Source organism: Podarcis pityusensis (assembly GCF_964106645.2).
Source record: "Podarcis pityusensis genome assembly, chromosome: 15".
Classification (NCBI taxonomy): Eukaryota; Metazoa; Chordata; class Lepidosauria; order Squamata; family Lacertidae; genus Podarcis; species Podarcis pityusensis.
Genome location: NC_138040.1, coordinates 32,449,780 through 32,477,686, shown reverse-complemented (window position 1 = coordinate 32,477,686; position 27,907 = coordinate 32,449,780). Strand labels below are relative to the sequence as shown.

The 27,907-nt window shown below is 43.5% G+C and overlaps 1 protein-coding gene across 3 annotated transcripts; it reads left to right on the top strand.

Annotated features, from left to right (window-relative positions):
* The first annotated feature begins 372 nt into the window (after positions 1 to 372).
* On the top strand, positions 373 to 23,817 carry ACRV1 (acrosomal vesicle protein 1). 3 transcript variants are annotated; one of them, XM_080983771.1, is made up of 7 exons: positions 373 to 448; positions 3,222 to 3,283; positions 4,117 to 4,238; positions 17,573 to 17,692; positions 21,158 to 21,246; positions 22,490 to 22,624; positions 23,572 to 23,817. In XM_080983771.1, the coding sequence occupies exons 1-7, from the start codon at positions 409 to 411 to the stop codon at positions 23,712 to 23,714; spliced, it is 711 nt and encodes a 236-aa protein (XP_080839897.1). In that variant the 5' UTR covers positions 373 to 408; the 3' UTR covers positions 23,715 to 23,817. The 3 variants fall into 3 exon arrangements, 1 of the variants encoding a protein (XP_080839897.1); XR_013980040.1 differs by lacking the exons at positions 373 to 448; positions 3,222 to 3,283; positions 4,117 to 4,238; positions 17,573 to 17,692 and adding an exon at positions 17,719 to 17,815; XR_013980041.1 differs by lacking the exons at positions 373 to 448; positions 3,222 to 3,283; positions 4,117 to 4,238; positions 17,573 to 17,692 and adding an exon at positions 18,431 to 18,453.
* Positions 23,818 to 27,907: the final 4,090 nt, after the last annotated feature.

The following is a 27,907-nucleotide window of genomic DNA, read 5'->3' as shown; positions in this document are numbered from 1 at the left end:
TCATGAAGATGAAACTTTGGAAAAAGCTGCCCCTGTTGAATTCCTGCCTCCTGTGCAGTTGGTAAAGTGCAGAGCCCCATGATGTGCAGACCAAGCCACCCCTTGAGAAATGCCACTGGCCCTACTGGAAGGAAGTCTTTTTGCTTTCCTTGAGGTTTCTTCCAGAGGTTTCTCCTAAGCAGACAGTGCTGGGTCGACATTCCTGTCTTTCACTGCCTGCCCACACTGCCAGCTTTTGCAGCTTCATCTTCAGGCAGCAAAAGTTGGGTGGGGATTTTCAGTGGTTTGGGGTGGGGTTACTGAAGTTATTTCTTCTTCCCTTGGAATTCCTTAGACATCAGTCCAGTTTAACCCCAGATCTCCCTTTTGGAAAAATTCAATGGTAGCCCTAGGTTCTCTCAGGAATAAATGACGATGCAGAACCCACTCATGTTGTTTAATACCTTCAGACACACTGATCAGATGTTTGGAAGCTGTGGCTGGATGGTTACGTGGGAGCCAGTTAAAGTTAAATCCTTCAAAGACAGAGGTCCTTTGGCTGGGTCAGGATGATATGGGATTGGGGGGGGGGGCAACTCCCATCTCTTGCGGGGGTGCAATTAGTGCCAGCACCATCCGTTAAGAGTTTGGGTATAATCTTCAACACCTCCCTTTCTATGGAGGCGCAGATTGCAGCTATAACAAAGGCGGCATTTTTTCATCTCCGCCAAGCTAAGCAGTTGGCTCCTTGCCTCTCTCGCCCTGACCTAGCCACTGTGATCCATGCAACGGTCACCTCCAGACTGGATTATTGTAACTCGCTCTATGTGGGGCTGCCCTTGAGATTGACCCAGAAACTCCAGCGGGGTCCTCACTGCGAGATCACATTCACCCGGTGCTATACCAGCTGCACTGGCTCCCAGTGGAGTATAGGATCAGCTTTAAGGTGCTGGTTTTAACCTTCAAAGCCCTATACGGCCTAGGACCCTTGTACCTATGGGACCGCCTCTCCTGGTATGTCCCACAGAGGAACTTATGGTCTTCAAACAAAAACATCTTGAAGGTCCCAGGCCACAGAGAGGTTAGGCTGGCCTCAACCAGAGCCAGGGCTTTTTCGGCTATAGCTCCGATCTGGTGGAACGCTCTGTCACAAGAGACTAGGGCTCTGCGGAACTTGACATTTTTCCGCAGGGCCTGCAAGACAGAGCTGTTCCACCAGGCCTTTGGCCAGGGCACAGCCTGACTCCCTCTTTTGGCAATCCTCACAGAACTTCTATTTTTTTAAAAAAATAATATTTATTGAATTTTAAAGGGTTACAAAAAGAAAAAAATTAAAAAACAGCATATTTAAGAAATACAAAACATCACATCACAATAATAATAAAAAAGAAACAAGAAAAAAAAGGAAAAAAAAGAAAAAATACAATAAATCTTCCCATATCTTATCTTTCATTTGCTTATTTCCTTGACCTCCTCACACCTCCCTTTTTTGTATTCTAGTTCAATTAGCTATTTCAGCAAATCCTTTCCATCTTTTCCAGTTTTTGTCCTCTATTTTATCTTAATATAATGTAACTTTACTTTCCCTCCTTCACCATTTAACAATCTATTTTTCCTTAATCCTTTATAGCTTTTCTGCTAAAACCGCATTATTTCATTCCAACATCCTTCTAACATTCCTTAATTTTACAATGTTTCTGTAAATAAACTTTAAATTTCTTCCAATCTTCTTCCACCAACTCTTCTCCCTGGTCTCGGATTCTGCCAGTCATTTCCGCCAGTTCCATGTAGTCAATCACCTTCATCTGCCATTCTTCCCGGGTGGGTAGATCTTGTGTCTTCCAATACTTCGCGATGAGTATTCTTGCTGCTGTAGTGGCATACATAAAAAAAGTTCTATTCTTTTTTGGCACCAATTGGCCGACCATGCCCAGGAGAAAGGCCTCTGGTTTCTTCAGAAAGGTATATTTAAATACCTTTTTCATTTCATTGTAAATCATCTCCCAGAATGTCTTAATCCTTGGGCATGTCCACCAAAGGTGAAAAAATGTGCCTTCAGTCTCTTTACATTTCCAACATTTATTATCGGGCAAGTGATAGATTTTTGCAAGCTTGACTGGGGTCATGTACCACCTGTAGATCATTTTCATTATATTCTCTCTTAGGGCATTACATGCCGTAAACTTCATACCTGTGGTCCATAACTGTTCCCAGTCAGCCATCATAATATTATGTCCTACATCTTGTGCCCATTTAATCATAGTTGATTTCACCGTTTCATCCTGAGTATTCCATTTCAACAGCAAGTCATACATTCTTGACAAATTCTTAGTTTTGGGATCTAACAGTTCTGTTTCCAATTTTGATTTTTCCACCTGGAAGCCAATTTTTTTATCCAAATTGTACGCCTCCATTATTTGGTAATATGGTTTTTAAACGCTTTATGTGCTTTAATCTTATCATACCACAAATATGCATGCCACCCAAATACGTTGTTAAAACTTTCTAGGTCCAACACGTCAGTATTTTCAAGAAGCAGCCATTCTCTCAGCCAGCAAAATGCGGCCGATTCATAATAAAGTTTAAGGTCTGGCAGGGCAAATCCACCTCTTTCTTTAGCATCGGTTAATATCCTAAATTTTATTCGAGGCTTCTTGCCCTGCCAGACAAATCTAGAAATATCTCTCTGCCACTTCTTGAAACAATCAATTTTATCCAAAATTTGCAATGTTAGGAACAGAAACAGCATCCTTGGCAATACATTCATTTTTATCGCAGCAATTCGGCCTAGCAATGATAACTTCAGATTTGACCATATTTCTAAATCCTTTTTCACTTCCAACCAGCATTTTTCATAGTTATCCTTAAATAAATTCACATTTTTAGCAGTCATGTTGACCCCTAGGTATTTCACTTTCTTGACCAATGTTAATCCTGTCTCCTTCTGAAACCTCTCTCTTTCAATCCCTGTCAGATTTTTCTCTAAAACCTTAGTTTTCATCTTATTCAGCTTAAAACCCGCAACCTGACCAAATTCTTGAATCAATTCCAGTACTCTCACAGAACTTCTAGCCCAATGGTTGCCATTAATTTGATTGGAATTAATTTTATAATGAAATGATTTTAGAATATTTTATCGTTTTACTGTTGTTAGCCGCTCTGAGCCCGGTTTTGGCTGGGGAGGGCGGGATATAAATAAAATTTATTATTATTATTATTATTATTATTATTATTATTATTCACCAGGGATAGGAAATCTGCAGTCCCCCAGATGGGGCAACACGTTTTCCACCACAGCTTTAAGGTGAGCTTTGTCTGACCTGACTAGATGGATTTGCTTCAGGTTTTCCTCCACCTGCATCCTAGCCATTTTCCCATCTATTCCATTGCTTCCTAGAAGCTTGGTAGGACACCCCGCCCCCCAAAAAAAGTTTGAACAAGCTTTCTCTAGAGGGAGTGTTTGTGTCTCTGAGGAGTGTTTGTGTCTCCAGTCTCAATCATCTCAAAAAGTGACCAGGTTGTCAGTAGGAGAGGGATTTGGCTGCACTGCGTGGTAGGCTAATGAAAATGCGAGCCATTTGATGAGGATGGAATAAATGATCATGTAACTCAGAACTTGTAGGCAGAGCAGAATAAAATGGCTTCGGTCTATTTTCTTAACTGTAAAACATGGCAACACAAAGTATTTTTATGGTTTTCACTTTTAGCATAACTTTAGGAATGTTATGAATCCAAATATTAGAATACCTGATCTGGCTTTATTTGCCTTGCTTCCAGGAGGCAGGAACTATGAGGTCAAGGAAGGGAGCAAAAACCTAGACTTTTTCAGACCCTGGCAGGTGTGCATTCCCTCGATGCCTCGATGCTAGAGGGAGCCAAAGCTTTTAACTCATAATTAGCAGGCCAAGCATAACTTTAAACAGCCGGGGCCAGGTGTGGCTAATGGCATCAGAATGTGAAACCAGGGGGGTTATCTACACTTGCACAGAACCAGTTCATGCCCCCATTGCGAATGTAATAGGTTGTTGAACTTGAGCTAATGGTGGACCCAAGAGCTTTATGGAATGATGAGTCAGGATGCAGAATCAGTGATGACACAGAGAGGGATCTACAGTACATGTTGTTTTTTCCACCCAGCATGAACAAAATGCACAGGCAAGATGCACACGTAGATGTGAGAATCCTGACAGAAACAGAAATGAGAGCAGAAATTGCTGGTGTTCTCTTACTCATCCCATGTCTGCAATGGAATCAATCCAGTGAGTACAACTGGGGTTTGCTACAGTTGTTGTTCTCAGTCTGCAAATGATACTTATTTGATGTCTGTTCCTGCTTATGTGCTATGTTTCCTTTGTTTACCAGTGAACAGCATAAAAAGGTAAGGTAAAGGATCCCTGACAGTTAAGTCCAGTTGCAAACGACTCTGGGGTTGCGGCTCTCATCTCGCTTTACAGGCCAAGTGAGCCAGCGTTTGTCCGCAAACAGTTTTTCCAGGTCATGTGGCCAGCATGACTAAGCCGCTTCTGGTGCAACGGAGCAGCGAAATCAGTGCAGTGCAGGGAAACACTGTTTACCTTTCCACCAGAGCAGTACCTATTTATCTACTTGCACTTTGACGTGCTTTTGAACTGCTAGGTTGGCAGGAGCAGAGACCGAGCAATGGGAGCTCACCCCGTCGCGGGGATTTGAACCTCCGGCCTTCCGATCGGCAAGCCCAAGAGGCTCAGTGGTTCAGACCACAGCACCACCTGCGTCCCTTAAATTAACAGCATAGAATAATGCAATTAATTACATAATTTAATTATGTGAAATTCCACACACCGTATATCCAGAAGTGCCCTATGCCGACATACTGCAACGGGCACACAAACAGCAACTGGATGAAAAGCAGTTAGATGGATGAAGATCTTTTGACTTCTATCTCCACCTCATACAAGCATGTTTGTGTGCACACCACTTCCTATTGCCCTGCCCTCTCCGTCAGAGGAGAATCATTGCCCCTCAGTCCATCTCTCCCTCGCCATTCTACTAAGATGAGCTTAGGCTCAGCCTGCTAACAGCTGGTTGGAATTGCAGCTCTGTAAAGGGAATAGAAACTACAGCTCCCAGAATTCTTTGGGGAAAAGAACGTGCTTTCACATTTCTCTACATCACACCTAGTTTTGCTCTCAGGTTTTGTTTTTTTTTTAAAAAAAAACCTTCTCTGCTTTCGTTGATGGGAGTTCCTCTGGTCTGATTGCTTCTTCTCCCCTTGGGGGCTTTTGTTCCACTTTTCTATTTTTATTTTTATTTTGGCAAGGAAAATGGACACAGAAGTTGTTATGTACTGAGTTGAATAGGATCCAAATGCAGCAGTCTGATTGGTCCTAGAACAATGCAGCAGTATGATTGGCCCGCCGGAGCCACCCAATCCAGCTCCAGGTGGAAGTGAATCCGCAACCTGATTGGCCTACAGAAGAATCCAGGAGTTAGCCAATCACGTGCGGCCCATTGTGTAAATAATGTATATAAAGCAGATATTTTGGGGGAACGTTCATTCCTCACGTCTATGAGCTGAATAAAGAGCATGAAATCCACACTCGACTCCGAGTACATTTCAGAAGTGTAACCTTAATGAAATCACTTGAGCAACCCACTTTTATCCCCAAAGTGAATTTAGCCCTTTGACAACAATGTTGGTCTGAGAATGGATTATACAGCTGACGTGTGTAGTGAGGATGCAGTTATGGAAGCCTTCGAACAAACGTGAGAAAAACTGAGCCCACCTCCTCGGTCTCGCTTCGCAACTTCGTTGAAGGCCTCGTCATCCCACATCTGGGCCTTGGCAAGCAGAGAACAAATGATTTAATTTTTTAAAAGGTTGTTTTAAATGAGTGTATGAATCAATTTCCCTATTTGGGGGTCAGCTTGTATTTCCGAGAACCTATTGCGCTTCCCTTTAGAGACACAAAACAATGTTTTCCATTTACTGCTCTCAATTGTTCCTGCTATCAGTGAAAAAAAGAGAAAGAAGAAAGGCAACAACAGCCAGGTCTCAAATGCTTTCCAAATTAAATACTTTCCAAATCAATCGGAGATGAGGAATAGCCCACAACAATGAGGTTAACAGCCTATGCTTGAAATCCACCCAAATGGATACAGGCTGTGTTGTTGTTTCTCTCCTCATTGCAGGAGTCTGGAGTCTTTTCCTGGTGACATAGCATGGAATCCTCCAATTTAACTCCTACATCCTTTGTTCGGTTGCTTTTAAGAGTGTTTGCTTCTCTCGGAGACTGTGGTGTGCTGGAGAGAGTGAGAACGCAGGGCAGGGCAACTCCAGGACCTTTCAGAGCAGAAGCAATGACTTCATCTGCTGGAACGTCAGGGCAATTGAAAGGCCTTGTTTGCTCTGGTAATCGGGTGAGGTGAGAATGAGGCTTTCAAGTTTGTGTGCGGCAGATAAGCATACAGAAAGTCAGAGAAGGGGGAATAGAATCAAACAGAGACAGGATACTTTTTTCATTTTGTTTGAAGGCATCCCTACTTCATGCTCACATTTTGATTTGTTTGCAAGATAGTTTGCATTTCTAATTTGAAGCTAAAGGTTGAATTTCAGCTGCCTGGAGGTCTTTTGTTAAACTTCAGCGTGTATTGAATCTATGCAGTTAGAATTGGGTATTTGATTGATTGATGTTGGAATTGATATTATAATTCGTTATTGAGACAATGATGTGTACATTGGATTATTGTTATTGAAAACAAATAAAAATATTTATATATATATAAAAGAAGCATACACCACAAGTTCAGTCACACTTTCTCCTGAGAAACTATGCATAGTATTGTCATGATGTTGATTAATGTATGTATATGTGAGTTTTGTACATGTATATGTGAGTTTTGTACAATAAACTACATTGTTTGTTTCAATTAATTTGCACAAGGGTGTATACTTTGCATGGCTATTGGGGATCCTACACTTCAAAATTTACCAGTACACCACAGCTCAGTGATCCTATTAATGTCAGGTTCCACCCCCCTTTTGGGTGAAAGGGATGAACCTTTCGGAAATATATATATATATATATATATATATATATATATATATAGGTTTCAGCCTTTCTGAAGGGGCTTTTATGGTTTGGCTACGTGAGCATTCTTTTGTACCGGTCTGTGTCTGAACTCTGACGAAATGTGGTTTTGATTCCACCCCGTTCCAATTTGGAACGAGTTATATGCAGCAATACCCAATTTTTCTCCTGTCAAACAAGTCTGTTCTCCAGGCTATGAATCATATTTTCTGGCACCGATCCCTCAAGGTTCTTTTTCAGAATTCATCACAAAGCACTGTCCTCTCGTTATAGCCCCCAATTTCCTTCCCCATGCCCCTTCTCGTATTATTCTATTAACTCCAGAAAGAATGCACGACACTCACTTTGTATAAATTTTATATGATAAAGGATCCCTTGATGCATAAAGCCAGAACTGATCGACAACAGAAGGGAAGCATGAGCCCGTCAGTGATCCTGGGACCCTTCACTTAGATGCATAGTGTGTTGAGATCAACAAAAGGAGTAGGTCACACTGTCCAACATGCTGCAGAGGAAAATAAGGACATGCGTATTTCATGTCCGTGGTCCCGTGTTAGTCATGCAACTCGTGCAACAACAGGGGCCCCCCAAATGCATGTCATTGGGGGGTGCTCTCATAGGAACCAGGTGACTCACAGGAGAGCATGGCCTCCCAAAACGGGCATCTTTTGGGGCCACACTCTTGTGGGAGAAAAATGGGGCATACCAGGATCCAATCAGAAGCTGAGATAGCTTCTGTAATTCTAGGATGTCTCGCTCAAAGTGGGATGGTTGACAGGTATGGTTTGTTCTGACAAAATGAGCATAGCATTGGGGTGCTAGCCAGAGATCCAAGTCCCTTTCCATGCCCCCCCAAACACACACACACACACACACAGAGAGAGAGAGAGAGAGAGAGAGAGAGAGGTTTTCTGGATTTTGCCAGAACCGTTAAGCGCTTCTTGCAAAACACCACATAACAGAGTGCTGCTTAATATTTAGAACAATAAGCTCTACAACCACCCTGTACTGTAAACTGTTATTATTATCCTTGAACACAGATGGTGGCGGCTTGATGTTGAGGGTTCCTTGCTGAAGGCCATCCATTGAGCTAATGGCTTAACAGGAAATGAAGACCTCATTGCTTCCCCCCAAACTGACCTGACACCAAGCAGTACACATTAGACAATTTTAGACTCCGGACTTGATAGACTTACCAGGGAGTTGGGCTGCTTTTTAAATGGTAGTGTGTATTTTTGCACTTACCTCAAAATGTGGCAAGCCAGCCCTGCTGCTGCATTTGTGGGTCTTTCTGTTCATTCTGCTGAGTGGGGTCCTGGATGTCTGCCCCAAAGTTCTGTTCTGATAGCACTGTAGGTCTTATTTCACTCCTTCCCACTGTCATATCCTAGGGTGACGTGGATCAATTTCCCCTTTACCAAGGTAGAAAAGTTCCTTGGTAACAGCGTTTGACTGTAAAACCACTCTGGAAATTGTGGCTCTGTGGAGGAATTGTTGTTGTTGTTGTTTAGTCGTTTAGTCGTGTCCGACTCTTCGTGACCCCATGGACCAGAGCACGCCAAGCACTTCTGTCTTCCACTGCCTCCCGCAGTTTGCTCAAACTCATGCTGGTAGCTTTGAGAACACTGTCTAACCATCTCGTCTTCTGTCGTCCCCTTCTCCTTGTGCCCTCCATCTTTCCCAACATCAGGGTCTTTTCCAGGGAGTCTTGTCTTGTCATCTCATAAGGTGGCCAAAGTACTGGAGCCTCAGCTTCACGATCTGTCCTTCCAGTGAGCACTCAGGGCTGATTTCCTCAGGTTTGATTTTCTTGTAGTCCATGGGATTCTCAAGAGTCTCCTCCAGCACCATAATTCAAAAGCATCAATTCTTCGGCAATCAGCCTTCTTTATGGTCCAGCTCTCACTTCCATACATCACTACTGGGAAAACCATAGCTTTTACTTTACGGACCTTTGTTGGCAAATGTCTCTACTTTTTAAGATGCTGCTGTGGAGGAATAGGGGCCTCCTAACAACTCCCGGCACATTTAACAACAGTTCTCAGGATTCATTGGAGGAAACCATGAATGTATGACACCACTTGAAATGTATAGCACAGCTGGGGCCCTAGTGGGATCATGGTTTTGTTTAACCCCCCTTTGGCCACAGCAAAAGCTCACAGAACCATAGCTGTCAACTTTTCCCTTTCCTTGCGAGGAATCCTATTTGGAATAAGGGAATTTCCCTTAAAAAAAGGAAAACGTTGACAGCTATGCACAGAACAGACCCTCCAAGTGCTCCTATTTTCCACGGACACTCCTGGATTTACAGAAGCTGTCCTGGTTTCTCATTTGATCCCAGAATGTCCTGTTTTTTCTTAGGATGTCCCTATTTTCACTGGAGAAATGCCGGAGGGCATGGAGTTATGCCAGCCCTGAGCCAAGGAGATAAGTAACTATACAACCTTGAGAAGACCTCTGAAGGCAGCCCTGTATAGGGATTTTTAAAAATGTTTAAAGGGTAGATGTGAGGGATCGTGCTGAGGAGGGCTGCACTGAGGAAGAACGGTGGGAGCCACCCCCTCCTCCTGATCTTGATCCTGAATCTTCCCAGGAGCAGAAGGACAGTATAGATTTGGAACAGTGGTTTGCCGAGGGGCATAGTTCAGAAGGCAGAAGCTGGGAAATACTGGATGGGGAACAGCTAGCAGAAGAAACACTGGAAGAGAGAGAGTTAACAGATTCACAGTCTCTGGATAGTATCCACCCCCCTTCCCCGAAGTCACGGAGAATTCAGAAAGTGTAGGAACAGAAAGCACAGAGGTTACAAGCTCAGATTACAGAACGTAGAAGTGACGTAGACTAATAGGGACGGAGGGGGGAGTGACCTTAATTAAGAGCACCACCATTCTGGTTAGATGCTTTCTTTTGTCCTTCGCTGTGTTTATTTCCTTGATAAACTGGTAAGAATTCCCTTTCATTTGATCTACTCATTTACGGCCATGGGGAAGGAAGCTGATTCCCCAAAGTCTGACAGTGGTGTATAAATAATAAAGTTGTTGTTGTTGTTAAATAGGACATCCCTATTTTCATCACATAAATGTTGGAGGGTATGCTAGAACTGAGATGAGGAACCTAAGGCCCTCCTGATATAGTTGTACCACAACTTCCATCATCACTGACCAAGAGTTATGCTGGCTGGGGATGATGGGAGATGGAGTCTACCAACATCTAAAGCGCCAAAGGTTCCCCATCCCAGTCCTAGAAGAAAGGCCTGCTTTGCTTGAAACAAGAGGGGAAAGAAGAAAAGATAATTATGTCAGAGAACACACACTCTCTCTCTCTTTGGTTTCAAAGAGATAGAACTAAGGCTGCTTGACATTCTGATTATCCTCCAGCTCCCCTCATCCTCTGTTACTCTCCTGACCTCTGTAATTTAGATCAAAGTGATTTAGATCCAAGCCATCTTTGGGACAGTCACTCAGGGCTCTCAGGGGCCTTGTTGATGGATAAATGAAGCTAAATAAAGGTAAATAGCCCCAAACCGATGAGACATGACACAGGCATTGGGTCTGGAGAAGGAATTTCCCCTGAAGTCCAGGGAGAGGCTGGAATGAAATAACAGAGGGCCTGGATTTGCTTTCTCCTTTTCCTAGATGCTCAAAAGGAAAGAGTCTCGCTGTTGACTAAGGACCGCTGCAGTTGGCGAAGCCTTTCCTCATGGGCTTGCCTGCCACAGGAGAGCCATCTCATTGTAGATGGCTCTGGGGGTGGTTGTAAACTCACTTCCAGGAACTGGCTAGGCCTCACCTTTGTCTCAGGAGAACAATCTATGGAGACCAGAACTCACTGAGCACTCCCGCTCGAATCTCCACCATGCATGGGAAGATCCATCAGAATCTAGAGGGGGAAATCTGACACCCAGGGGTCTGGAGGATTCCTGTTCCACCACTATCCCATGACAATACGTATTTGTATGCATGCTGTAACCCTTGTATGTGCATTTTTCTTACACATTATTTAACTGGAGAATTGCGTTGCAAAATTCAGAGAAGTGCAGATATTGAAGGATTATAGAATTATAAAGCTGAAATGGGACACCATTTGGTTCAACCCCCTGAAATATAGGAATCTTTTGCTCAATGTCGGGCTCAAACGCATGACCCTGAGATTAAGAGTCTCATGCTCTGCCACCTGAGCATACCTAAGGTGGGATGGCTATATTTTGGTTGGCACATTGTTCCAGAAACTGCTATTAGATAAGTTTGCCTTTAAATGTGAACTGCACCTGATTTCTCCCCAATCCCTAGCAGCCACGACGACTAAATTCACATTACATTTGGTTCACTGCAGAGGAGTTAACAAGAAAGGGCTGGAACCTTCATCTTTTCAGTACCCAAGCCAATCTTTTACTCCTGAGCTGAATGTTTCTTTGACAAGAAACAAGCTTACAAATTTGGTTGCTATGGGAGCAGAGGGATGCCAGGTGTGCTTTCTCTTGACTAGGTGTGCGGTCTTGACTATGCTACCACTCAGTGGATCTGTAACTGGCTGACTGACCGAACCCAAAGGGTGCTCATCAATGGTTCCTCTTCATCCTGGAGAAGAGTGACTAGTGGGGTGCCACAGGGTTCTGTCTTGGGCCCGGTCTTATTCAACATCTTTATCAACGACTTGGATGATGGACTCAAGGGCATCCTGATCAAATTTGCAGATGACACCAAACTGGGAGGGGTGGCTAACACCCCAGAGGACAGGATCACACTTCAAAACGACCTTGACAGATTAGAGAACTGGGCAAAAACAAACAAGATGAATTTTAACAGGGAGAAATGTAAAGTATTGCACTTGGGCAAAAAAAATGAGAGGCACAAATACAAGATGGGTGACACCTGGCTTGAGAGCAGTACATGTGAAAAGGATCTAGGAGTCTTGGTTGACCACAAACTTGACATGAGCCAACAGTGTGACGCGGCAGCTAAAAAAGCCAATGCAATTCTGGGCTGCATCAATAGGAGTATAGCATCTAGATCAAGGGAAGTAATAGTGCCACTGTATTCTGCTCTGGTCAGACCTCACCTGGAGTACTGTGTCCAGTTCTGGGCACCACAGTTCAAGAAGGACACTGACAAACTGGAACGTGTCCAGAGGAGGGCAACCAAAATGGTCAAAGGCCTGGAAACGATGCCTTATGAGGAACGGCTAAGGGAGCTGGGCATGTTTAGCCTGGAGAAGAGGAGGTTAAGGGGTGATATGATAGCCATGTTCAAATATATAAAAGGATGTCACATAGAGGAGGGAGAAAGGTTGTTTTCTGCTGCTCCAGAGAAGCGGACACGGAGCAATGGATCCAAACTACAAGAAAGAAGATTCCACCTAAACATTAGGAAGAACTTCCTGACAGTAAGAGCTGTTCGACAGTGGAATTTGCTGCCAAGGAGTGTGGTGGAGTCTCCTTCTTTGGAGGTCTTTAAGCAGAGGCTTGACAACCATATGTCAGGAGTGCTCTGATGGTGTTTCCTGCTTGGCAGGGGGTTGGACTCGATGGCCCTTGTGGTCTCTTCCAACTCTATGATTCTATGATTCTGCGATTCTCTCTGTCAAGGAGCTGGGCTCCATGCTTGCCCTCCAAAAGTGGACAGGGTCTCCCAGTACACACACACACACACACACACACACACACACACACACACACTTCAAAATTCTCTTTCCAGTTCCTCCTTGCAATGGGCTCCATTGCGGGTGTGCCATTTTGGAAGGGCATGTAAGAGGCCTCCATGGGAAAAGAGGGAGAAAGAGGGACGTGTTGAGAATGTTCCCCCTTTCCCCCAAACAACCTCAGATTTTGCCAAATGTAATTTCATCCATTGCAAAAGAAACATCTCAAGTCCTGTTTGGGAGTTACTGCAGACTGGAAGTTCTGAGTGTGAGGAGCAGCATAGTACGAGGGTTGTGGTTGTTGCTTTTTAAAGCTATGCCTCCATTGCTAGTGCAATCCATGAATTCAGTAGTGACTGTTTGCAGCACAGAACCCTCCTGTAGCTGTGGATGCTTTTGATGTAGAACCCTGGAAAAATCAGGGTTCTCCGTCCTGCCAAGGAGCCTACAAAGAAAGAAGCAGGCTCCCTACTGGAGATACTCACCCTTGAACTTGCAGAGGGTGGAAGGAATGTTCCTGCCCTCTCCTTGACACACGCATGTGAATTTTTCCAGTTTGCAGTAATGGCTGAATAAGACTTCATTTGAAGACAAAAAACAGATTATAAATGAGCCAACCAAGATAAGAAGGAGCAAGGAGCACACACCTGCATATCATTTATCACAATAAATGCCACAAACCAGGCTTTGAGTTACCTACTTGCTAACTTGCCCTCTCCTTCATTAAGAAGGGATCTCCTCTTCTCGCTACATTTCTCTGGTATTGAAACAGAGATACCTCCACACAGAAAGGGATATTGCTGGCCAGTAGAGAAACACAGAGTTGTATCCAACTAACTTGTACACAAATGAGACCCATTGGAATTAGTGAATCTAAGTTGGCCATGCTTATTAATTTCTGTTTCTGTTTGCTAAACTATTTTGAGGATGGGAATCTAAGATTTTGAGATTGCTTGTGTCTCAAAAATCCAGCGGTCTTCTCCTCTGAATATTTTAATTTTGCACTGCTAATCTGTGAGGCAGCTTTCCCCTGAGAAGAGACTAAAAACTGTTATGGTTTTGCTTTTCTTCAGTTTATAAATGGGTGTGTGTGAAGGGGAGTATGATCTAAGCACATAAAATCATGACTGATTTGGGAAAGAGGATGTGGAAATTATTGATGCGCATAGTAAAATAGTACGAAGACAACTCCTGGTGATATTAACACAGGGGTAGCCAAAGGTGTTGCCTCCAGATTTTGCTGAACAACTCCCATCTTTCTTCACTGTTGACTATATTGATGTGGGGCCAATGAGCATTGTCACCCAGAACATCTGGAGGGTACCACAACGGCTCACCCTACCTTAAGATAGGCCAAGTTAAAAGATGATCGAAAGGATATTTTCCCCAGGTTAAACTCTTATTCAAGTTCTTAATGTTGGAGAGAATGTCGACAGCTAAGTTCCTATTTCCATATGTGGCGGGCATGCAAATCACTACTATCCTTTTGGAAAATGGTAGTCAAAAAAGGTTTTTTGATGATGGGACAGGTGATACAACCTGATCCAATGGCTACATGAATTTACTGTTTAAGGACCTGCTAATCTATTTCATGTTTGCAGCTAGAAATATTGGAACGCAGCTACAAACTTAACTCTATGGTGGGAGGGGCTGTGGTACACAGCATCTGAGAGTACTAAGGAACACAAAGATCAAAGATGATTTTGAAACTGTTCTGTACACGTTTATCCTTGGCAGATGTCGATAAGTGCGTCAGCTATAGGGTGGCACTATTTGCACTATTGGCAATAAAGATAAGGGCAACATTTCTGAATAGTGAAAGTGCCAAACTGTAGGGATGCTGACTATAAGGAATGTTCCTAAATTTTGGACATTGTAGATTAGTCTTGGTCCGATGCGATGTCTTTGGTTTTGTAGCTGTGTGATTTGTGCTCACACTGTATTGTGATGGCCATTGGCTATAAACAATAAAAATTATTGATGATACATGTTTATTCAGTACACTGGAAAGGACACTGTTGTCTCCTCACCATCCAGCTACCCATGGCTCAATCTGGGTTATCATCAGAAGTATTTTCAGAAACTTCCAAAGTTGCCCAGGGAGCCACCATAATCCCCAGCAACCCTTAACAAGCTACAGTGCCAAGAATTCTTTGAGGGAGAGAACATGCTTTGAATGTGCTTTAAAGGGATAGTGATTATGCAGCCTAAGTTTCTGAATTCTGTCTTTCAGGATTATGCAAGTTGCAGTAAGAAATTTTAAAAAGCAGAGGCTCTAACTAATGATCTTCTCACCCCCCCCCAAAAAAATCAACTTCAATGTCACAATTACATGAGATGAGAAAGCAAGAATAAAGCATCATTTTGAAACTCCCTAGCAGTTTAGATATGGGAACATGCTACAAGGCTCGGCCTTTCCCTGGGTAGGGAGGGCAGATAGCCTTTCTGGTATCAGAGTTGGCTCACCAGCAATCACATTCTTTTTTTAAAAAGATCTCCCATCTATCCTGGGTGGGCCACAGAAACCCAAGGCATTTGTCTTTGTAGTTTCACAACATCCTGAGCTGCCAAAAAGCTGTCCTTGAATTCAACTGCTCAGAGGTCAGAATGCCCCATTCCACCTGGAGATAATGGCATGCTCTATTTGAAAAACTTGGAGATCTTTTAAGCAAAATGTTTTGGTTTAGGCAGCGTTAGAATCTCACCAATTTTTCATGGCCGCACCTATAGTTTTATGAGCTGGCAATTCAAGGTGACCAATAAAGACCTGCTTTTCAGGCTATGCCTTTTATTGCATACGATTCCTTTGCATATGCAACTGTACACATAATGAGGTATAACACTCATCTTAAAAATGCATGGGCTCTTGTGTGTTTATTATAGTGGGAGTGAATCCACAAGAATGCTGCTTGCAGGATTTATTTATTTTTTGAACCAAAGTTAGATATTCCAAAGCCAAAGTCTGCCACCTGCTGACCAGCAAGCCACAGTGTCAAACTGTTTTGATTCCCTATATACAGTATGCAGTCTCCTGCATCTTTCCTCTAGTCAAGCCTGAAGTTGGATTATGACTATAAAACCGCATGAAAGCGATACAAATAATATTTACCGTTGTGGTCTGATGCCATAAATGTTGAGTTTTCACAAGCTTCTCCTTTTGCACAGGAGGTAATAAAAATCTCATGGGTTTTAAGTCAGAAAAACACGTGATAGGAATTTTGAGCACTATATAATGTTCATGTTCAAAGCTGCAGAAAGGAGATACTCAGTTTATTGCAAATAATAAAGGGATGGTAAGATTCTGGGCAGGGTAAAGATGCTGCTCTCCATCACTGTTTTGCCCCTAGAAGTTAGTAATCACACCCTAGAAGTTAGTTGGGCACCATCCCCAACCCATTGATCAAAAACATACATGCAGGTTTTCAAAAAGTTACTGTGGTTTGTTAAATTGTTATGTGTTAGTTGTGTGCAGTATGAGTCCAGTTCATCCACAAGATCACACTCAAGAGGCTTCTCAAATCCAGATGGCATTGGAAGATACTGAGCATATGGAACAAGCTTCAGGCCTAGGTTTGAGGTAGAAATATTCTTGGTCACCTGAGTGGATGATTTGTGAAAGCGAATAAATGATGCAGCCAAAATAAAAAAATCCTCCCAGTAGCACCTTTAAGACCAACTAAGTTAGTTCTTGGTATGAGCTTTCGTGTGCAAGCACACTTCTTCAGATACACGAAAGCTCATACCAAGAACTAACTTAGTTGGTCTTAAAGGTGCTACTGGAAGGATTTTTTTATTTTGACTATGGCAGACCAACACGGCTACCTATCTGTAAATGATGCAGCGTAACTCCATTAGTCCCCCTGGACCTGGTGGCTTTCAGTACCATTGACCGCAGTATCCTTCTGGGGCATCCGTCTGGGTTAGGTTTAAGGGGTAGGATAGTGTGATGTGCCCCTTATTCCTGGAGGAATGATCCCAGAAAGCGTTGCAATTATTCATTTATTTGTGTTATTCAAAAGATATTAGCCAGCTAGAAAGCTAGCTAGGTTATCACACTGAGGTGATTTTCATAAGCACTGTTTCATTGGTGATAGGAATTCTGAGGTCTCAAATATAGAATTGATGTTGATAATTGCACAAGGTAAACACACATACATGAGTATATAAACCACATGTCTAAAATAGTACAGGAGAGCAATCCAAAAGCCATATTGGCTCTCCTAAAGACTCTAAATATTTCCTCTGCCTCCTTAATCTCCCTTTGCCTTAGAACAAGTAGGCAGATAGCAATCAGGGGGAGTTTCTGAAGGGATTCCTTCCCTATATCTATGAACCTCTTTTGTATTAATTGTCATTGTTTGCCCAGATGCTCTGCGTTGACGGATGTCTGATGAGCATCCTGGTTGTCTTATCAAATGCTAATGTTGTGTGTAAACTGTGTCTGGAACGATGTAAAACTTGCTAAATCCTGAGGAATATCACACCTTGGCCTGCCTGAGCCACAGTAACCCCAGTTTATGTGTGATATAATTTCTGACGGTTTGTAGAGGGGTTGTCCTCCTTCCCTACACCGAAATGCAAACCCTTAAAAGAGATGTTTCTTCTTGGTGCTGGGTCTCTCTTGCTTCATTGATGGGAGGGACGGAACTCTGTTGCTTTCATGGCATCCTGCCTCCATCCAATCATCTTTGACTGATCATGGACTTAGGGGACTCAGTCCATTGGGGAGTTGGGAGCAAAAGCCAACCACCCCTATTTTTCTATATCACATTGAAGTTGTAATGATTTTTAGAACCATTGAGAGGACATTAAAAAAAAAATCTCTCTCCTTCCACTTCCCCATCTTCACATCTCATCCCTTTTTGCTCCTCTCACTGACTCTCTAGCTGGGTACCCAAAGCTTCAAGTTCCATCCTCCCCAACATTCCAGTCTCCTTAGTAACGCTTTGCTCTACACACTGTCTTGATCTCTCCCTTCCTTCACTCCATCCGGATGCATCTTCCAGGTAGGCACAGCATTATTTTGTTTGGTTGTTAAAGCACTGAAAACATTGAAATGCTATTAATGGATTTTAACCTCCAGCTAGCGAAGCTATCACTTGGCTTTAATGGGTTAAAAGGGAATTCTGGTGAGTATCCTACACCGGGGGATAAGTGGTATCTAAATTTTGATAGATGAAATAACTAAGAAGCTTGCATTGGCTGCCCATATGTTACCGGGCCAGGTTCGAAGTTCTTATATTAATTTACAAGGCCTCTTTCTCCTCTATAGCTTCATATCTCATCTTTTCTTCTTCAGCCACCAACACACCAACAAACTCTCCCAAAGCTTCTCATCTCCATTGTGACAACTGTCTCAAACTCTGCACACTCACTCCCTCAAACCCCTTCCTAAAACATGGAGAGGCATGTTTTAAAGCATTGAACAGAAAGTATCATAATACCTTGCATGGATTTTAGCTTCCAGCTGGTGGAGCTATTGCTTTACTTAACTCTGCCATAAGGAATGTTAAGGAGCGAAATTTCTGGTGCAAGTATCCAGCAACAATACAGTGGTACCTCCGGTTGCGGACAGGATCTGTTCTGAAAGTCCGGTCGGATCCTGAGGTTTCCGTAACCTGAGGACCGCTTCTGCACATGCGCGCATGGCAAAACCTGGTCCGATACCTCCGGGTTTGCCACTTTCGTAACGTGAAGTTTATGTAAGCAGAAGGTTTTGTAACCGGAGGTACTACTGTAGTTGAGAAACAGCAGGGGGAATATCCAGGTACATAGCCTCAAGCTCCTTAGAGGAAGGGGGGAACGCAAATGGGGAGGTTATTGGAGCCCTGTGAGGGCAGTCATATCCTCAGACATTTTGGCACCTGAGGCGGATCAGAAATTAGGGCTGGATCTAGACACATCAAAGAGGTGTTTCGGTTAAGTGCACTGTAAACTTTGTATGAGAAACCGAGGTTGGCGAAAACGGGACGCCACAGCACCATCTGGTGTCACAGTGGTAGAATGCATAAACAACACATATAAAGCGCTTTTTCTTTGCCACTGTAGCTGAGTCCCAGGACCTCTCTGGGAATTGTAGTTTGTTAAGGGGGCTTAAGAGAACAATCAGTCACCCCGCTACCCCATTTCATTTAGCGAACCTTGAAAAAAGTGCTATTGGGATAAAAGAGTTGGAGATAACATCCCCCTCTACAACCTATTTTCAGCCATCTAATTCAGAATACTTTTCTTCTGCACTATACTGTTATAGGAATTCTAAGGTCATTATATATATAGTGGTACCTCGGGTTAAGAACTTAATTCGTTCCGGAGGTCTGTTCTTAACCTGAAACTGTTTTTAACCTGAAGCACCACTTTAGCTAATGGGGCCTCCTGCTGCCGCCGCACTGCCGGAGCACGATTTCTGTTCTCATCCTGAAGCAAAGTTCTTAACCTGAGGTACTATTTCTGGGTTAGTGGAGTCTGAAACCTGAAGTGTCTGTAACCTGAAGCATATGTAACCCGAGGTACAACTGTATTCATAAATGTACAAGGCAAACCCATACATAAGTATATAAACCATGTGTCTGAAATAGTACAGGAGAACAATCCTGAAACTGTTTTGACTCTCCCAAATGGACCTCAAATATTTCTCTGCAAGGAGGAAGGAAATAGGAAAAGCTTTCCAATCATCTTTGGACTGTAGGGGCTCACACCTCCCTGTAAATACAGTCTGGCAAGTATCTGTTAAGCTGGGCACACTGTCAATATGCCTAAGAGATTCAGGAACTAAGTATTTACCATCTCAAAGGAATGGCCAGGCCACCCAGAAAAGGCAATCAGATAAGGCATTATCAGGTATCCTGGCAGACAGGAGAGAAGCAACATACTCAAATTTCTGCTGGGGACCACCACTTTCTGTGATGTATGTATGGTGTTTTTTTGGGAGTGGTCTTGAGCTTACAGGGTAGGCAATTCCAAAAGTCTATATAAGTGCTTGCACACCAAAGTTCTGGGTTTCTCTCCTCCCTGCCTGCCTGGGGCGAGTGGGGGACCCTGTTGCAACAGGCTTACTAGCTGCTTTGCTTCTCAATATTCTCTAGTTGGCCTCTGTTATTTTCCCCTACCGATAGAGAACCTACATAAGGACTCTGTATAGAGGCTGTATAGAGGCTCTTGGATACCCCATAAGGGAAAAGGGAGCAGGTTTTTCTTATAACAAATCATATATGCATATATACACATACGTTTCCCCATTTGTCTTTCCTTTGCATATTCCTCCCTCTGCAGTCTCCCCTCTTCCCCCTTTTCTTTCTTTCTGTGGGGTCCTCTATCTTGGCTATTTTATTATTATCAGTTTCGTTTCATTGCACCTTTTTCTTTTGGTTTCCTCTGTGTGTGTGTGTGTTGGATTGAATTATGCTAGTGTCATTTCTAATGGATGGGGTAGGGTGGTTGAGTACGTGGTCACAGCTGAGGAAATGTGTCGTTCTTCTTCTCGTTTGCTTTCAGCCTTTCATTGTTTGGGCAGGCACCCCCCTCTCGAAAAAGAGCAACGATGAGACAGCCCTAAAATGTCTGAAATAGATGACAGTACAAAGGGTTTATTTTATGCTTTAAAATAAATTTGGGGCAGTGGAAGAGCGAGAAACAAGCAAATGCCTCACTTCATAAAAAGACCCAACTCCACTCCAGGAGGAGAAAAGGACGGCGGGTTGAAAGGAGAGAAGAAGGGTTGCAAGATTTGGGTCTTTTTAGTTGGGGGGGGGGAAATGTGAGCAAAGGGGCACATGATAATGATGTATGCAAGTGAGGAAAGTGATTAGAGAGAAGTTTGCATCCCTCTCTCATAATACAGTGGTACCTGGGGTTACATACACTTCAGGTTACAACTCCACTAACCCAGAAATAGTACCTCGGGTTAAGAACTTTGCTTCAGGATGAGAACAGAAATCGTGCAGCAGGGGCCCAGCGGCAGTGGGATGCCCCATTAGCTAAAGTGGTGCTTCAGGTTAAGAACAGTTTCAGGTTAAGAACGGACCTGCGGAACGAATTAAGTTCTTAACCCGAGGTACCACTGTACTCAAACTTGGGGCCATCCAATGAAGTCAAATATTGGAAGTTCCAAGAGAGACCCCCAAAATAAAATAAAAAATCATCTTCACACAACACTTATGGAATCCACTCCCACAAGTTGTATTGATGGGCACCAACCTGGCTGACTTTCAGCTTCAGGTTTTACACATTTATAAAGGGTGGCAACGAACTATGATGGCTGTGTTCCATTTCTACCACCAGAGGCAGCAGGAGAGAGCTTTTACGTTCAGCTCCTCCTTTTGGGCTTCCCATAGGCATCTGGTCAGTCACTGTGAGAACAAGATGCTGGACTATCATGGTTTTTTGGGCTCAGCCAGCAGGGCTCATCTAGTTTACATTTCCCCCTCTCTGGCTGGCTTTGGGATTCTCTGTTCCTCTGATATTTGTCTCTGCAGCTTCCTCGTGTGCCCTGAAGGAAAGGGAAAGAAGATGTACAAAACTCTGGCGCTGAGCTACGTCGTCGCAGTCTACCTAGCAAGCAGTCGTAAGTTATTATTATTACCATACTTTTCTGTGTATAACATGCCCCTGTGTATAAGGTGCCTTCTCTTTTGGGAGACTCCAATTTAAGAAAATGACCCAGAGTTGTGGAGCTTTGGGGGGGGGGGGGGGTTGGCCCAGAGTTGTTGAGCTTTTTTGGGGGGGGGGGGATGCAGTAAACCACTAACCCAATACAATGGTAAGTACTTAATTCATTCCAGAGGTCTGTTCTTAACCTGAAGCTGTTCTTAACCTGAAGCACCACTTTAGCTAATGGGGCCTCCTGATGCAGTGTAGAAAAATACCTGTCTTTAATGATGTACAGTGGTACCTCAGGTTAAGAACTTAATTCGTTCCGGAGGTCCGTTCTTAACCTGAAACTGTTCTTAACCTGAAGCACCACTTTAGCTAATGGAGCCTCCCGCTACCGCCGGAGCACGATTTCTGTTCTCATCCTGAAGCAAAGTTCTTAACCCAAGGCACTATTTCTGGGTTAGTGGAGTCTGTAACCTGAAGCATATGTAACCTGAAGCGTATGAAACCCAAGGTACCACTGTAGTTGAAATCGCTGAGAATCGCTCGTGTCTGCAACAAGCGCAAACAGCAGCAGGAAATAGCAAGCACAATTGCCACAGCTGCAGCCAATCCACAGCAGCCCTTTGAAGAAGCAACCATTCAAACACACACTTAACGCACCATCAGCCAATACAAAGCGAGCCTTGCCACAGCCACCAATCACACACAAAATCGCCAATGACAACCTGCAGCTCACAGCAGCAACCAATCACCCGTCACCCCTACCCACTACCCGTGTATAAGACACACCCAGTTTTTAAACCTTATTTTATAGTATAAAACCCTCGTCTTATACACTGAAAAATACAGTAGTCCAAATGAGGCATAGTTGCAACAAGGGCTGCAATCCCATGTGGACTTATTTCAGAGTGAATCCCAAAGAGTTCAGGGAGACTTTGTAAACACCCAGGCGACAGAGCTGGGATTGTTTCTTGAATATCATTACGTTAGGGTTGCCATATGTCCTCCTTTCCCAGACACGTCCTCTTTTTCAGGATTAACATTTCCGTCTGGGTGGATTTTTTAAATTTGGCAAAATGTCCCAGGGTTTTTGGTTGGGTTGATTTGTTTTGTTTACAGTAACCCAAGAATTTTTTTCTAGTGCATTAGACCAAGTTTATCCAACTCAATAGATTGCAGCCATTCAACAAATGATTTCCCCCCCTCCACAGAAGTACCTCGTGGTTATTGGCCTCTCATATGTCTTACCTGTGCCGACGTACAGCCAGATGGTAAATGTGCAAATAAATCAGGCAGTTGTATCACCAAAAAGAACGAGCTCTGCTACAACCGGATGGTCAGCTGGAGTGAGTAATAAAGGGAAGGGATGGTGGGAAACGATGTATTTTCTTGGGAGAAAGGGGTAACCCAAGGGGCAGTGTTTGGGGTTGCTCTGAGGTTTTTGTGGGCACCAGAGGGCCAGCTCAAGGGTGACCTTGAGCCTACAGGCACTACACTGGTGACCTCTGATCTAAATCCAACATCATTCATACTTGGGATACTTAGGGCTATATCCAACTAACTTCTACTAAAGAGTAAACTTGCTGAAATTTAAAAGCCACTTCCTTTCAATAGATTTACTCAGAGTATGGCTAGCATTGGATGCAATCCTATGGCTGCAATCCTAAGACTGGAAGGTGGACAGATGGACTGGGAGTGGTTGAACTGCCAGGCCAATGTCCTGCAGGGCTTTAGCCCAGAGGAATGGTTTGTTTGTTTGTTTTTAAAAAAAGGACACAAGCACATGTAGATTTCTTTTTAGAAAAAAATAAAAATTACATTGCGTTTGTTATTTCCTTTGATGTTCACAGACCCTCCAAATGTCCCTATTTTCCATGAACAGTCCCGGATTTACAAAAACCATCCTTGTTTCTGATTTGATCCCAGAATGTCCCACTTTTCCTTAGGACATCCCTATTTTCATTGGCGAAATCTTGGAGGGTGTAGAGTTATGCGATCCCTGAATCAAGGAGATAAGTAACTATACAACCTTTAGAAGACATCTGCAGGCAGCCCTGAATAGCTTTACTATGCTATTGGAAGCCACCCAGAATGGCTGGGGCAACCTAGTCAGATGTGCAGGGTATAAATTAAAAAAGTTGTTGTTGTTGTTGAACAGGGCATCCCTATTTTTATCAGAGAAATCTTGGAGGTTGTGTGTTCAGGTCAGGGAGTATTTGAGATATTTCCTGCAGAACTTTATTGGCCCTTGAAGCTCATTCTTTGCTCATTCTTTCTGAACTCATCATCACAGATTATGAAGTTCTGTTCGTGGACAGGGGCTGCACTTCCAAATGTAGACGACTACAAGAAAACTCAAACTATAGGAACTTTACCTTCTGCTGTGGCAACACCCCTAAGTGCAACAATGTGAACATCTGGGATGATTCCAAGTAGAGCTAATAGAAGCTGGAGCAGTAACCTGCCCATCTCTAATTCAGCACTTCTGTATATATGGAGAACGTGAACTCTTTGTCCAATAAACTCATCTTCGAGCAGACTCAAGCGTGTTTGATCTTCCTAAACATGTTTATTTGCAAATAGTGCTGTGAGATTTTGGTTCCTCCTCATTTCCCAGCCGTGACTGTATTTCCAAATCTTGACCATATTTCAGTACAACTTTATAGTTTTCTTTAAAAGTCCTCGCAAAAAGAAGTTATAGCATTTCTCCTAATATTTGCCACTTTTTAATATAATTTTGCCTAATACACTCATCAAGGACTTTCCCCTAATACAATGCATTTCACTTATGTTTGTCCTTCTGTGCACACTTTCCTTTAATATACATTTTTTTTATATATTTTATATTTTATATTATATTTTTAATTGGGTAACTGTATTACAAAATCCTGAGAAGCATGGATTCTGAACGATAGTTTCCTTTTGATTCATGCATTGTTTTCAGGACATGTGAATTAGATGGGTTCCTATGAAAGGGCAGACTTAACCAAATTTCTCACCCATCTTCATGCAAGTTTCACTGGGTTTATTCTGCATTAATAAGAAATCATAGAAGCCAACTCATGGGGCTGAGGTCCCTTCACATGCACCCTATAAAATATTTGAGGGGGTCCACCCCCCAAGTTGATGGGCATTGTCATTCAGGTAGTGTGCATGTGATTATGTGGGTTGGGGCTTACCTGCCCCTCGCCCCATATTTTATTCAAGTTAACACCGCTGGAAGGAATAGTTCCTTTAGTGTGGCCTGGAATTTTCTGCCTGTTGACACTAGGGAGGAATCTTCAGTAGATATCTGTTGAAAATACCGTATTTTTTGCCCCATAGGACGCACCGGCCCATAAGGCGCACCTAGTTTTTTGGGGGGGAAATAAGGGGGAAAAAATTTTCCCCAGGTGCGGGGCTGGGGCGGGGGAAGCCTGAGCTTCCCCCGACCCCAGCCCCCAGAACAGGCAGCTCTTCGCAAGCCGTGGGAGCCCAGCACGCCCAGGCTTTGGCATGCAGGCAACTCTCCCTAAAGCTGTGGGAGCCCAGCGCCAGGCTCCCATGGCTTGCGGAGAGCTGCGCAAAGCCTCGAGAGCCGCACCGACCCCTATGGCTCTCCAGGCTTCAGCGAAAGCCTGCATTTGCCCCATAGGACGCACACACATTTCTCCTTCATTTTTTGGGGAAAAGTGTGTCCTATAGGGCGAAAAATACAGTATGTTCCATCAAAGGAGGAGAGGCAAGTTAAACTGCTTGAATATATGGAACTAGTGAATGTGATGGAAAAGATCAGGGATCGACCGACCCAAAAGTTTAAAAAGGAATGGGAGATTTATAGGCAATATTTAAAAGAACATTGTCCCCATATTAAAACTTTAGAATGCTTTGAATAACTCTCGGAATTGCATAAGGTATAAAGAACACAAATAAGATATAATACAGGCTAAGTTTATTGAAAAATAGAGGCAAGTTACAAGAAAACCAAGAACCCACACCAAGGAGGTCAGAAGTCGATGGCTGAAGTATTTTTGTGTTTTCTCATTGTACTGTTTTCTTTTGTGAGTTATGTGCTGTTTTCTTCTTCTTTGTGTGTCTGTGTTGTTTATAAACCAAGAAAGATTGAATTAAAAAAGAAAAGAAAACTTACCAGTTGCCGCAGGCATAGCCAAATACATGATTTAGTTACTTGTAATGTTAATTTGCTTTGAGACTTTCTTTTGGTATAAAGCAACTAATAATTTTTGTTTTTAATGTTTTATAGTTTTTTGATTGCTTTAAAATGCTTTTAATTGTTTTTAATGTTTTTAAAAACACATTTAACTGTATTTTTTCACTGATGTGCTTGCCTCCAAGATGTACATGCTAATAATAATAATAATAATAATAATAATAATAATATTGTCACTGATGAAAAATGAGGGTAAAGTCAAATCATTTTGTTGAAAGTTAGCTCATATTTGATATTGTATTAATGATGGCATATCTCAATTGCAGCCTTGCACCAGTTTATTTGTAATTCCTCAGGGAATCCTGGTGTGCAGAAATCTTTAGAGTCTCGTTTATTCAATAAATTGTAATTCACAGGATTATTGGGGGGGGGGGGGAGCCAGGATTGTTAACCTGATTTTCCAAAAAAAGAGAAAAGGTACATAGTATAGATCTGCTGTGAGTCTGACTGCAATTAAAGGGCCCAGATTTTGTAAAAAAAAAAAAAAGTTTGCAATAGGTACGAACAAAATGCAGAGGCTCGAAGTTTAAAAAACCAGCTTCTGTGTAATGATACCTTGAGATGGGAAAGAAATAATAAAGCATCATATCCAAACTATTGACCACGCCAGAGATGGGGACCAGACTAGGAGGCTAAGCCTCTGCACAGGGTGGGCTGAGGAGCAAACCTTCACTGATATTAGAGTTGGCTTATTTGCACCAGAGTAATCACCAGGGATGCGGGTGGCGCTGTGGGTTAAACCACAGAGCTAAGGACTTGCCAATCAGAAGGTCAGTGGTTCGAATCCCCACAGCAGGGTGAGCTCCCGTTGCCCGGTCCCTGCCCTTGCCAACCTAGCAGTTCGAAAGCACGTCAAAGTGCAAGTAGATAAATAGGTATCGCTCTGGCGGGAAGGTAAACGGCGTTTCCGTGCGCTGCTCTGGTTCGCCAGAAGCGGCCTAGTCATGCTGGCCACATGACCCGGAAGCTGTACGCCGGCTCCCTCGCCAATAAAGCGAGATGAGTGCCGCAACTCCAGAGTCGGTCACGACTAGACCTAACGGTCAGGGGTCCCTTTACCCTTTAATCACATTAAAGGGAAAAAAGAAAGATTTCTCATCCTGGGTGGACCACAGAAACCCAAGGCATTTGTCTTTGTAGTTTCACAACACCCTGAGCTGCCAAAAAGCTGTCCTTGAATTCAATTGCACAGAGGTCAGAATGCCCCATTCTACCCAAGGACAATAGCATGCTCTGTAGCAAGGACTTGGAGATATTTTAAGAGAAATGTCTGGATGTAGGCAGTAACCCTATCCCAGCTAGCATTAGAATCTCATCAGGTTTTCTTGGCTGCAGAGGTAATTTTCTGACTTGGTGAGACAGTGCAACTGCTTTGCTAATTCTCTAGGTTCTTCGTCTTCTTAAATCGTATTTGGAGTCTGTGAAATCTGTGAAAATGCAAAGTTGGAATTTCAGATTCAACCTAATAGAGGACTAGGAGTGGTGGATGAGGCCAGAGTCCAATCTAGTCCAGCATCCTGTTCTTGCAGTGACCAACCAGATGACCATGGGGCGTGCCAAAGGAGGACCTGAATGCAAGGGTGCTTTCCCCATTTGTGACTTCCCACAACTTCCCATACTGCCTCTGACAGTGGAGGTGGAATGTAGCCATCATGACTAGCAGCTGGCTAGTATTAGGCTAGCTTCACTCAAGTTGAAGATGAAGTCCATTCATCAATAGGGGTCATGTTATCCTAGGTTAAGGTTACCAGATTTTTTTCAAAGAATTCAGGGCACTTTTTTTTTTTTTGAAAAGAGAAAAAGAAGTTATTCTTTTTAAAAAAATTAAAAAATAAAATAAGTAATATCTTCTCTTCTGTGGTCTCCTCTGTTGTGCGGCCTTCCTCTGGGCCCCGGCCTGCCCTCTTGGGGCGCTAGCCACCATGGAGTAGGCTCGGGTTGTGCCTGGGCTTGGCCACATATCCTTGCCCTCCTACCTCTCCTCCTCAGCTGCAGCGGCGGCACAGCAAGGTCAGGGCTCCCCTCTTTTTTCTCCATCCTCTTTCTCTACCTTCCTTCTCCTTCTCCTCTCCTCCTTCTCTCTGCATCAGCTCCAGGGGTTTTACTGGCCCCGGAGCACCGCTGGGCCATCAGCCGGGTGGCCAGGCGCTCTCACTCCCAGCTCGATTTGGGTCACAGGGGTCGGTGGTCAGCGGTTTCCCCAGTTGATACACCAGGCGTCCCCAGTTCCCTCTCAGCAGTGGCAGCAGCAGTGGCAGTCTCAGCAGCCCAGAGCCAGCCTGGTAGCGCAATTGGCTCTGGCTGGCTTCAGGAGCTGCTCACTGCCATGGCGCCCACCATTTTGCCTCACCGGAAGTCCCCATATGATGTGTCTTGTGCCGTTGAACCAATCACGCAACATCCATTCCCTACTAATAAA

Bases quoted from the DNA above. Each gene is read 5' to 3' on its own strand.
- ACRV1 (XM_080983771.1), top strand. From the start codon at position 409: ATGACGATGCAGAACCCACTCATGTTGTTTAATACCTTCA. The intron at 3,284-4,116 runs GTGAGCTTTGTC...TTTTCCACCCAG, and splicing joins TTTTCCACCACAGCTTTAAG to CATGAACAAAATGCACAGGC. The intron at 17,693-21,157 runs GTAGGCACAGCA...TTGTCTCTGCAG, and splicing joins CATCCGGATGCATCTTCCAG to CTTCCTCGTGTGCCCTGAAG.